Source organism: Toxotes jaculatrix, chromosome 18, assembly GCF_017976425.1.
Source record: "Toxotes jaculatrix isolate fToxJac2 chromosome 18, fToxJac2.pri, whole genome shotgun sequence".
Classification (NCBI taxonomy): domain Eukaryota; kingdom Metazoa; phylum Chordata; class Actinopteri; family Toxotidae; genus Toxotes; species Toxotes jaculatrix.
In genome coordinates, this window is record NC_054411.1 from 2,539,896 (window position 1) to 2,552,111 (window position 12,216).

Below are 12,216 nucleotides of genomic sequence, written 5' to 3' on the forward strand. Positions count from 1 at the left end.
AGCTAGCATTGACAACTCCAGCAGGACAAGGTTTTCCAGTGATGAGCAGACCATCCACTGTGAAGACCTACAACTGATTCATGGGTGGGTAATAATCGAACATGTGGGGACTTTTTCTGCATTTTACTTTACTTTAAAGCCTACTCCAAAGCCTTTAGGTACATTTTACGGATTATACTTTAAGTCACATAGTCAGTGCAGGACTTTTACTTGTAATGGAGTATTTTTACATTATGGTATTAGTACTTCTACTTAAACCTGAGTACTTCTTTCACCTCTGATAGCTGCAGGCAGTTTGAAAATAGTCGTAGACAAACTCCCAACATCCAGTTTTACTTTGAAAGTTGCACAACAGGAAGTTCTGTAATAATGTGAGCGGCTTTTTAGGCTACTGATAGTCCTGACTCCGCCCCCTTCCTCTACCTGAGACACGCGGTGTCACCTGAACACCTGTAGTACCTGTCCGCACAGGTAGCACGGTGTTGGAGAGCAGCGGTCCGGCGAATCAGGAGCGACGGCGGGGGCAACTTGTGTCTGCCATGGCGGAGTCTCAGCTGGTCTGCATGGACGAGGAACACGTCAACGAGAAGATCCCGGAGTCCCGGCCGGAGTTTTACTACAGCGAGGAGCAGCGTGCGGCTCTGGAGCAGCTGCTGAGGAACGGGGACGGTGCCTTCAAGATGCGGCTCAAAGAGGACAACACCAAGGACTTCCTCTCCGCCAGGGAGGTGAAATTCATCCGGAAAACTTTCCGTGAGTATGAAACGGACAGCGACTCCGAGTCCGGAGAGCACGAGAAGTCCAAGGAGTCCTCCAGCGCGGACTCCGGCGTCCACTCCACCTACTGGCCGCAGATGTCCGACACCGAGGTCCCGTCTCTGGACATCGGCTGGCCCGGCAGCAGCGGTCTTTACAAGGGGGTGACCCGGGTGTCCGTGTACACCCACCCGCCCAAAGAGCCCGGGCCGCACATCAAGGAGGTGGTGAGGAGGCTCATACAGGAATCACACAAGGTAACTTCAGCTTTACTCTGAGGCTGCATCGATTAATCACTTTGTCCGTTGAATGCCAGAAAACAAAGCTGCACGACGCAACTGCTCTAAGGCCAAGATGGTGTTTGATCAAAGTGTCAGGCTTCTCAGGTGTTTCATTTCATGCTGTTTTCTTTGTTCTTTGTTGTACATGACAGTGAAATAAAGATCTTTGGGTTTTGAACTGTCGGTCAGAAAAAAAGACATCTGAGGACGTCATGTTGGGATGCAGGACTGTTTTTAGTTAATTGATTAATCAAGAAAATAATCAGCAGGTTAAATTGATAATGAATATATTTGTTTAGTTGCAGCCCCACTTTGGACCCTCTGCCTGATTTTAAAAAATGCATATATAGTATGTGACAAAAGGTACAACACAGCTACTGTTTTAAATAAAGCTGCTTAATGATTAGAGTCCGCTCATCAGGTGAACCTTCAGGACCTGAGGACCTGAGAACCTCCCCTAAAACAAAAAACAAAACTTGTTTATTACACTGCTGCTGAGCTGGAAATGAACCGACCCTGCAATAAAACTTATCAGTGGCTTCTTGCACTTCAGAGAGAAAAGAAGTCCCTGACCTACTTGGCCCACAGCTGAATAATAGCTCTGAGATATTCAAAATGATTGGCCACAGGTGATCACGTGACTGCGACTCACCTACACCAGTGAAAGAGACAAAGACCCCCAGGCTGAAAGCAATTACTGTCTCTCTCCATGTCTCTTTATGAATTCATGAGACAACCTGTAGTAAGTGACAGTGGATTTATTTGAAACTTAAATCGGTCCCTGGACACAGACATGAAATAAGTCCCCCACCGCTCCTCTGTAAGAGACAGACACCCAGACACAAAGAGACACAAAAACGATGTGTAGTAATTTTACAGGTGAACCAGAATTTTCAGACTCTCAAACACAAAACAACGACTCAGAGACGTAATTTTTTGTTTTTGTGGCCATTGTGTGTGTCTTTGTGGCTGTTTTGTCTCTTTGTAGTCTCTTTGAGTTTCTTTGTGGTCATTGTGCGTCTCTTTCTCCTGGTTGTGTGTCTCTTCCTGGTTGTTTTGTGCCTCTTTGTAGTTGCATTGTCTTTCCAACAAGATAATAAATGTCATTTCATACAGGAGCCCTGTGCCCTGCAGGCCCGTTCAGTAATCCCTCCATGCATGCTAAGGATTAGATTTATTTCCAAACCATTAACAAAGGTCATGCTAAAGCGCTTTTATTATGTTGTTGACGTTTTTAATAGAAAACTAGTCAAAATGTCAGAGTGTAGACAATTGATCGATCATTTCAGTCATTTCTCAAAGCAAAGAATTGCTGGTTTCAAACATTTGCTGCTTTTCTTTGTCACATATGATACTAAACTGAATATCTTTGGCTTTTGACTGTTGACTGTGCAAAACAAGATATTTGTGGGAAAATGTTGTTTTTCACTCTCTTTCTGACGTTTTACAGACAAAACTATGAATCAGTAGTTTCAGCCTTACTTTTCTTCTGTTGTTGTTCTGTGACAGTAAACTGGGCATCTTTGTGTTTCTGGTTTTCAGTTGAAACGGTGAACAGTGAGATGTTCCTGAACTTGTGATGAACATTTTTCACTATTTTTTGACAAACTGTTTTACAGACAAACTAGTAATCAGCACGCCAAGAAAATAATTTAGATATTATCAGTGAAGAAGTTAGGAAGTGATGATGTGATTTGATAAAAAACTAAGAAAACATACGGTTGAATTTGGATTTGGAGTTTGGATTGATGTCATTCGTAAAAGTGGAACATTTTAAACTGGGATAACTTCAGGGACTCTGCTAGACTCAACTCTAAAGTGCATCTGTCAGGTCCAAAGAGCACATGCCTCAGACAAGTTTCAGCGAGTCCGGCTTAACTCAGTCTTCTCTGCGATAAATGTGGAAGTGAAAATATACGCGACAATAGTCATTCACCAACATTTCCATTATTGCAGTATGCTGCACTGAAGAGCTTTAAATAGGAGTTTCTGACTGATGGGCAACATGTTAGAAACACTTTTCTGTGTAGTTCAGTGCAGTTCAACAGAACCACAAACCATTTCCTCCATAATGATCACAGAGTTGAATCAACAGCTCAGTAAAACAGTAAAGGTAGGATTTATTGCAGGACCTTTTATTATTTTCAGCGTACCTAATAAACTGGTAACCTAAGTGTAAATCTTGAAAATGCGCCAGCCTTAATCTCAAAACGTGTTTTTGTTCACATAAAAAAAATCGTTTCTTATAGAGATTAATACACGAAAAACACGGAACGTATCTGCATTCCTAATGTCTTCAGACAGAATCATCTCTCGCACATGTAGAATTTTCCAGGGCAGTGCTAACAAAGCCTGCGGCACCAGTAATAAAATCCGAATCAATGGGAGAGTCTTTTGCAGGTTTTAACAAGCTGAGTCATAAGTAGTGCTGACGTCGAAGGCCAAATGTCAGCTGCACATCAGGACTTGCAGCAGAAAGATAAAGACTCGTTCGGCCTCCCCCACGATCCTGCAGCCTCTCCTGTGTTTCCCCCTCTGCCACTCAGGGATTCCCACTGCTCCCTCTCATCAGTTGACCTGCAAAGTATGCAAAAAAAAAAAGAAAGATAATGAAGGGAACATTGACCTGTGATTGGCCGGATGTATAGCACCAGAGGCTGTAGCTGCAGGATAAGGAGGCACAAAAAGCAGTTTCTGTTTTTGATGTGAGGGGGATGGTAAACGTATATAGGTAGCTATCACCGTGTAATGGTACTATTAGGGTTTGAGAAAATGGAATTAATGCACGTTTGTTTCCATATGTGAATATTTTGAGTTCTGTTGAGATAAACAGATGCTAATTGGTTTATGGCAACAGCTTTGTTGTGTATTCAACTGTATTGGTATTTAAAATGAACGGGCACATTAAAAGTAAGAGATAACTCAGGCGGCTAAGGTCATCGTGTTGGAAAAGCTCTGTTTACCCCACAAACAGTGGAAGCCGTTTTTGGAAAGTCTCTGTTAGGGGAAGAAAAAAGCTGTTTTAGTCTGGGTTTGGGTGAATAACTGAACATACTTGAGGACATAAGTTAATCCTCCTTATTATCTGCATACAGTAACAGCTCAGGGCCCTGACAGCGTCATTAGCACCTGCTGAGATTGCACTCCTCGAGGTGAAGTAAATCATCTACTCCTGAAGGCCTGCCAAATATTTGAGACAACACTTCTCCATTTCAGTATCCTAAAGTTCAAACTGTCAGTCTTATACCTACAGACCCGACTCCATAGGAGGTTATTATCTCAAATGAAGAAACGGAGCCCAGGTGTTTAATTTATGTTAAAATGAGCTGTGAGCAGAAACGGTTTTCAGGCCAGGTGGATCTCTACGTGGCAGGTGGGGAATTATTGTGTTTCAGATTAAATTGCATTCAAGAGTAAGAGCGGCTCTGCGGGAAGTATCCGTATTAAGTCATTTAAATCCACATGCAGTCTCACATATGTAATGAAAAAAAGCAATGAAAAGTTTTTTCCAGTTCCAGAGTGAGATGGTCATGTTTTAATGAAGCATCTGAAACTGTGCAGAATAAAGCAGCTCACTACAGCAGTATCATAACGAGGCGAAGAGCCAGGTTGGTGATAAGATAATATAAGAAGACTGATGGTGGATATTTCTCTGAAGTTTGTGTCTAACTGTGGTGGACTGACTTAAAAATTACACTTTCACTTCTTAAGTCTTCTTCATGTGTTTTTACCCTGAAAGAAGTTTAACTGTCTGCGTGTTAACCACCAGTTAAGATGACTAATTGTTGACATACGCTTCGTTCAGGTTGACGCACGGTTTATTTTTCATGATCGATGTCTTTGAAAGTCGCACTGATCCGCTGTCACACGTGAAGCCGGGAAAACTTGTTTGGATGCTGTTGGGTCAGGCTGGAACATGTACACCAGAGCTGCAGAAACGAAATGAAAAAAATCCTTACACCGTCACAGCAAATTAAACCGGCTGTAAAACGCTTCAGTGAACACAGTCACCGTGTTTGTTTTAATGTACAGCAGTGAAGGTGCGCTGGAAATGGGAAAATGCCAAAATGCATCGTGGCTGACACATGTACTGTACGTACTGTACTGAATGTGCTGTGTCTTGTGACAGAGGGATTTCTTTGTTAGCTCAGATCCTGTACTGTTGTGTAATGGTCCTGGACACAGACACTGACACTGTTTAAATAATTAGCAGGGCCTGTTAATCGTAGCTGCTGCTGGACTGTGCTCACACTGTCTGCAGTAACCTTTGTAATCACCTTGAAAAACAAGTTCCACTTAAGTATCAACTGTTGCTTCCTCTGTAAATGATGTGCTTACGTTTTGTATCACAGCAGAAACTTAGAGTCTCAGAGCCACCGGCAGCGGGAGCGGTGATATTGGTCTTAATGTGGCACCGGGCGGCTCGGCATAATGGCTGCTCACAGAGGTGAATTTGAACTCGTCCAGAAATGATGCACACAGCTCGGTAATCTTCACCAGCCTGTCTGGTGTGGGATGTTTTTACGGGAAAACAAATGAATGAGAGGAAAAAGAACCTGAATGATCCTGACTTTCATTTGCTCGGTCTGGTATTTCTGCTACTGATACACATATCTGTAGTCTCAGTGCTCTCTTTCTTCTTGCCCTGCTATGACGTAGATATTACTGGCAAAATGTACTTACAGTATTAAACGACTGACTGAAGTGACACCTACGTTTAGATCTATGGGAGAGACGTCAGTGAACAGGGTTGATGACCGTGTTGCTCGCACACCAGTGCGATATGTGAGGAAAAACTGAGGAGCGACTCTTCCTCAGGTGACTGAGGATGTCAGTGCAGGATGTGATCGGACTGTGTGAGCGGGAGCAGTCTGTTGACAGTTACATAGAGAGGGATGTTATAGTGGGGCTGCAGTGAAGATGGAGGTAAATGCACATCAGATGAGTCATCCTTCACCACAGTCTCCACAAGTGGGCGAGTGCGTGTGTCTTTATGTTAGTTTTTCCTTTAATTTGACACCTGTCTCTGTCTCTGCTGCCGTCTCTGCGCTCGGCTGCATTTAAACTGCCCCCCACCCCACCCCCTCTGTGTTTCCCAGGTGGTGGCCATAGTCATGGACCTCCTGACGGACCTGCAGATCCTCCAGGACCTGCTGGACGCCTCGTCGCGGCGCGGGGTGGCTGTCTACGTTGTGCTGGAGTCCAGGGGAGTGCCCCACTTCCTGGATATGTGCGCTCGGCTGCAGATTAATGCAGTGCATCTGCGGGTGAGGACTGAGCTCGGCAAACAGTGGAGAGCATGACAGGGTGCTGCAGAGGGAGGAGGCTCGCTCATACACTACACAAAGAACAAATCAACAAGGGAAGTCTGAAGGAAAGCACCTCAGTGGGTCACCGCTCTGACTGCTGTTGTGAACAGTGGCAGTTACTGCAGTAATTATCACGGGTTAAAATTGTGCTATGTCTCATAGGTCACGCTCTTTAGGGAAGCGATGGTGCAACCGCAGATGTGTCTGATCAAAGCGAAGGTGTTAGCAAGTTTTTCCAGATGTTGTTTTTTCACTTCTTTGATCTCTTTGCAGTGATAGATGCTGCCGGGACTCAGTTTTAAAATGGTTTTGTGATTTGAGTGAACTGGGCTTTTTTTATACTTTATGATATTGGAGGGAAAAAAAAACCAGACCATTATGACCCAAATGCATCCAAGGGTTAAACATCACCATCTCACCTTTTATGAATTTAACATTTAATACAGTCCCATGACAGTAAGTGCTGAGGCAGATTAAGAGCGAACAGCAGCTCACTGAGCCACGCTGTCATCCTATCTCCTCCGGGACACAATACCCAGCCTTATCTGCTCTACGCAGAGTTTTGTAGCTCCAGTCTGGTTTAACTGGAGCACTGGAATACCTGGCTCCAGTGGTGTCAGTTGATAAGGCTGTGAAAGGCCTTTTCAGAGCACTGGGCTCTGTTACTCTTACTTCTTACAAATGAACATTCATAGATCCTGAGAACAGATCCAAAGGCTGTAACTCGATGCTTCACCTCCACAGCGGGGGTTGGCGGCAGAGGAAGGCCTCCTCCCAGCTCGTCTCCTCCGTATTTACGTCTGTCTTTTCTCTCTGTTTCCTTTCTCTTCCCTGTAAGTAAACATATACAGCTGAAAGGTTTGCGTTTGACCCTTTATTTCTTGAGAAAGTTGACTTTATGTTTCAAGGTGTGACAGCACCAGTTTGACTTGGCATCAGCTTAAGTCAACCGGTCGTACATGATGTAGTAGGGGACCTTTGATAGCTGCGGTTGAGTGCGTTTACTCAGGCTTACCTGTGTGATGCTAAGCCAGGTGAAATGTGTAACTAAGGGGGTGTTTCTCTGCAGAATCTCCGTGTGCGGGTGGTGAGAGGCGCAGGGCTGGCCCTGTCCTTTGGAAAACTGCCCGGCTCCCTATGCTCCAAATACATGCTGGTGGACGGAGAGAAGGTCATGTTTGGGTCTTACAGGTGAGCGTGTGCCTCTGGGAACATCAGCAGTAACTCTGTTTTCTGTTTTTTAACTTCTGTTTTAAAACGCTCTCTCTTTCTCTGCCGTTGCACATGACTCTATTGTTGTAGCTCAGCTTGTCGTCCATTTTGATCGGTGATAGAGGCAGACGTGTAAAACCTGTGAGATCATCATGCTGAGGCAAAAAGCTTTCAAAGTGCTTATTTAAGCTGATTAAACAAGTGCAACAGCCCCGACTGTTAACCCGGACACTCCCATCAAATATATGGGGAGACAGGCTTTCATACCTATTAACATCACATCGTAGAATAAAAACTGTGAAGTGCAGTAAAGTGTGAGTTGGCTCACCCAACAGTTACTGTCTCTGCTTTAGCTTTAATATTTAAATTTAAATTTTGAGAAAAGAAGCTGCACTTTGTCACCGCCTCCTCCAGATAATATGAAAAAAAAAAAGCAGTAATCATCTAGTTAGCTTAGCTTAGCTTAGCATAAAGACCTAGAAGACAATTACATCTGCTCATAACTGACTGATAATGTCAAAGTCTGAATACTTGCCCCTGACTGAAAATAATCTGATTTAAATGTTTTGGATACAACACACAAAACAAAGCGTGAAGCTGCCGTGTCTGCACACAGGTGACTCATCTGCCCACACGTCATCCATCTTACCTGCGAGTGACTTACCTCAGCCAGGGTCCACAGGTGAAAACCACATCTGTGGTGAAGCAGCTTTCAGTTCACCTTATGAACACATTAGTGATACACTAAAGTCAAAACTGGAACCGCTGAGCACAGTTATGTGCTGACTCGCGTGGTGATTCTTAATGACTGGCAGTTTTCATGAGGAAATGCACAGTCAGGTTTTCACCGCTTCTTTTTGCTGCCTCATTTTTTTTTTTTTTTTTGCTTTTTATCTTTTCTCTTTCTACGTTTGTTTTACCATTTCAAGTCTTTATGCTACGCTAAGCTGATGTGTGACGAAAATGTTTTTATATATTTCATAAGCACACGTTTACTTTTACACATTTTGGTTTACACTCTTTTCTCTTCCAGCTTCACCTGGAGTTCGTCTCGGATGGACAGGAACACGATCACGGTGATGTCGGGACAAATCGTCGACTTCTTCGACAACGACTTCAGGGAGCTGTACGCGGTGTCTGAGCAGGTGGACCTGTACAGGGAGTTCAACATCACCAAGCCACCTATTGCTACGCCCATCAGGAAGCCAAAGGTGGAGAAAATCGTGCCTCTGCCCGTCTCCATGTCTCGCTTTCAAGTATCGGTTGGTGACTCCAGACAGGTTGATCTGAAGGTGCCTGCTCATAAATACCACAATCCTAAGTACTCGCTGGTTTTTGGGAACAGCATGGGCCTTACAGGTTCCCTACAAGACCTGTCGACTCCCAGGGACTCGCTGGTCGGCGGGCTGAACCAGAGGAACGGCCTGCAGAGCAGCTTCCTTCATGCCAGCAGGAACAACAGGGATAAGGTGGACCGAGGCTCCCCGCAGAGTCCCGGTTCACCTGCTGAGGAGGAGGACGAGGACGGAAAAGGAGGCTCGAAGAAGAACCAGTCGCCCGGATCGAAGAAACAGCGCAGCTCCTTCAGGCACTTCCTAAAAGGCAGAGGAGCCAATCAGAGCACAGAGACTATAGAGGAAGGTGTGGCCACTCCTCAGAGCCCCTTGCCCACCTGGAAAGTATCAGAGGCCAATGGTGTGACAGGAAATGAGCTGGAGGACTCATTTGAGATCATTGAGAAACCAGGTCCACTGAAATCCAAAACCAAGAAGCCCTCAAAGCTCATTCAGAGGAGCATGTCTCTGCAGACCATCAACACAGGAGACGAAGACGGTAAGTGATCGAGTGTCCATATTATTTCCCGATGTTTTCCAACATTTTTAGAATAGCTGGAGATGAGTTTTCTGTCGATGGAGTAATTGATGAATCAACTAATCATTTCAGTTCTAGTTCAGTTACAAAAAAACGTGAGAAAAGCTCAGTCTTCCAGAACCATGGTGATTTCTTCAGATTGTCTGTTCAAAACCCCGAAATATTTATTTTACAGTGGTATAAAACCACCTGCTCAGCATCAGACAGCAGACAGACTCAGTTAGAGACCAGCTGCTGAACTTAGTGGAGCATTTAGCAGCTGAAAAGCCCTCAGGAGCTGGTAGAGACCAAAACTGGAGGTAAAAGGGAGGAAATACTGGACTTAAATTCATCAGGTGACTCAAACATAAATGATCCTGTTGCTGTGTAACTGCTCGATGTGTAAACAAGACACTGTTTGCTAACAAGTTGGTGTTGACGTATAAATGCTGTGTTTCTTCACCTCACTAATTAAGGCTTTTTTAAAAAATTAATTAATAAATTTTTCTTTGAACAGGATTCAAAAGCCGCCGCCGGCACCAAAAGAAGAACTGCATCCAGTCATGAGATCAAAAACAACAGTGTGTCATCGGGCTCATAAAGAGCAGCTGCAGGATCTGATGGTTAAACATTATGCGAGAGCTGAGTCACAGTATCACCTTACTGCAGCCAGGTGATGTGACTTTACGAGAAGTGAGTCGTTCCACTGCTTCAGTCTGGGTGAGAGTCCTTCGCTGTGCCTCACGAGAATCACCACCAAACAGATGTTTAACTGATCACGTGAGGAAAAACTCCGGAACATCTTCGGACTTCGTATCCAAAGTGCTGATGGAGGAAGATTCCGTTGCCATGTTTTGTTTTGTTTTCTATGTTTTGTATTAAATTATTCCACAGTTAAAGTCTTGTTTTTCCATATTACACTGGAACGCTTGAACCCAAACACCACAGAGTGACCGTGGCGTGATCCAGGCAGCGTGGGTGGATTACGTCACGCCTCTGGTCGCCATGGAGACAGGGAAAAGGGATCAGTTGTGCTGGTGTCCTTGAGTTTCACCTTACAGACGACCCCTGGTAACAGAAGAGTACAGAGTGTGTTGTACAGGCTGTGAATAATGTAGCGTCGGCACAGTCCCGCCTCTTCAGAGTTTGTGTATGTTTGCACTTTGGGATTTTTGTTTTTAATCCAGGTGAAAATAAGAAGAGATTAAAAATGTGAATCTTTGAGAAACACTTGAGACGCAAATAACCACATTTTTTTTGTAGCAGGAATTGAATTTTTAAAAGTTTTTTTTTTTTAATTTAATAAATAATAATAATAAAACAAACTGGTTTGTGTGATTAAATGTAAATTTCAGTGTAAATAGATGTGGCACTGTGCACAGACACCTTTTCCAGGAGGCCAAACAGGATGTTCCTCATCTGTTTAGATTGTTTAGAACAAACATAAATTATGAATTTAGGATTGTCTGACGTGGAGGTTCACTGGGTCCTGGGAGGTGCATCTTACTTGTTTGGCAGAAACTCCATGATGATAAAAAGAGCTTTTCTTTATTACATAATGTCACACATTCATGTGCTGTACAGAAAAACATCAGTGCTGGTCGACACTGTTCTCATGCACCTCATGTCTTCATGTCTCTTAAATCCTTTTTTTCTTTTTTCTTTTGTAGATCCTGACGATCGTCTCCAGATCCGTCCAAACCCCACGATCGCATGGCTCATGGGTTTAAACTTTCCAGGACGAGACGAGTGGGTCCGTGAATTTGATGTGGTCAGTGAAGGCATTTTGGGAAAAACTTCCCCACAGTTTCGACTTTGCTGACTCAGCGTAGAGAAATGTGAGTTTGCTAAAACATTTACTGTAAAACTGCATCGTTTCACCGTTTTTCTGCTGGTAGCTTGATGTGAAGTTTTCAGAGGGTTCAGTTTTACCTCCGGACTCTGAGACCAACTTCACAGGGAGGGATTGTTGGGTTCTTGGTCGCCTCCCTGACCTCTTCACTTCTTGTCCAGTCACTCAGTTTGGCCAGACCTGGTCCTGGTGGTTCTAAACTTCTTCCATTTCAGAAGTATTGAGACCACCGTGCTTACTGAAGTCTAGAGAGAGGTCTTTATACTTCATGTCTTGGTTTTTGTCCAGTCAGTTCAATTTGCCACAGCTGGACTCCAGTCAAGTTCTACACTCATCTCAGGATCATCTGAATAAAGCTTTTGTAAATGACAGATTTATATTTTTGTTTTAAAGAAAATTCTAAAAAATGTAAGTGGAGTCATTGAGTGTAGATTAATGGGCAAATAGAATCAGACTTTTAATCAGAGATTAGAGAAGCATTAGGAATCTATATTTACTATATTATTACTAATAATACTCATTTATTGTCATTTCTGCATTTTTACTCTCCTCAAACATGGAAGTTTATGACAACACACACTGTTTTTATACAATCAGAAGAAAAGAAATATATAATTGTTGTTACTCATTCATCAGTGAGGTCTGTGGGGCACCGAGCAACGAGGAGGCGAAGCCAGAGTCGACAAAACACAGTTAAATGATCTGTTCTCTGTTTGTAAAAAGAAGCCTGAAGCGGTTTATTTTTCACAGGTGAGTCAACACACTCACACCTTCCCATGTTTGAAGAATTCTTTGTGAGAGCATGTGTTCTGCAAAAAAAAGCAAATATGTTTGGTTTTCTTCTTCTTTTTTTTTTTTTTTTTTTTTTTCCTGCTCCAAGGAAACCACAACGCTGTATCACAGCATCACACACACGAGCAACACAGGAACTGCACAGGAAAAGCCTCAATGCGTC

General features: G+C 43.6%; 1 protein-coding gene across 1 annotated transcript; it reads left to right on the forward strand.

Annotated features, from left to right (window-relative positions):
- The first annotated feature begins 300 nt into the window (after positions 1-300).
- Positions 301-10,701, forward strand: fam83fa (family with sequence similarity 83 member Fa). The gene is made up of 5 exons (XM_041061671.1): positions 301-1,013; positions 6,137-6,304; positions 7,416-7,537; positions 8,592-9,391; positions 9,927-10,701. Exons 1-5 carry the CDS (start codon positions 540-542, stop codon positions 9,974-9,976), a joined length of 1,614 nt encoding a protein of 537 aa, XP_040917605.1. The 5' UTR covers positions 301-539; the 3' UTR covers positions 9,977-10,701.
- The last annotated feature ends 1,515 nt before the right edge of the window (positions 10,702-12,216 follow it).

What these genes read in the sequence shown, in the direction of transcription:
- fam83fa (XM_041061671.1), top strand. Translation starts at nt 540, where the DNA reads ATGGCGGAGTCTCAGCTGGTCTGCATGGACGAGGAACACGTCAACGAG. An exon ending in TCATACAGGAATCACACAAG is followed by an intron (nt 1,014 to 6,136) that starts GTAACTTCAGCT and finishes TGTGTTTCCCAG; the next exon opens with GTGGTGGCCATAGTCATGGA. An exon ending in GTCATGTTTGGGTCTTACAG is followed by an intron (nt 7,538 to 8,591) that starts GTGAGCGTGTGC and finishes TTTCTCTTCCAG; the next exon opens with CTTCACCTGGAGTTCGTCTC.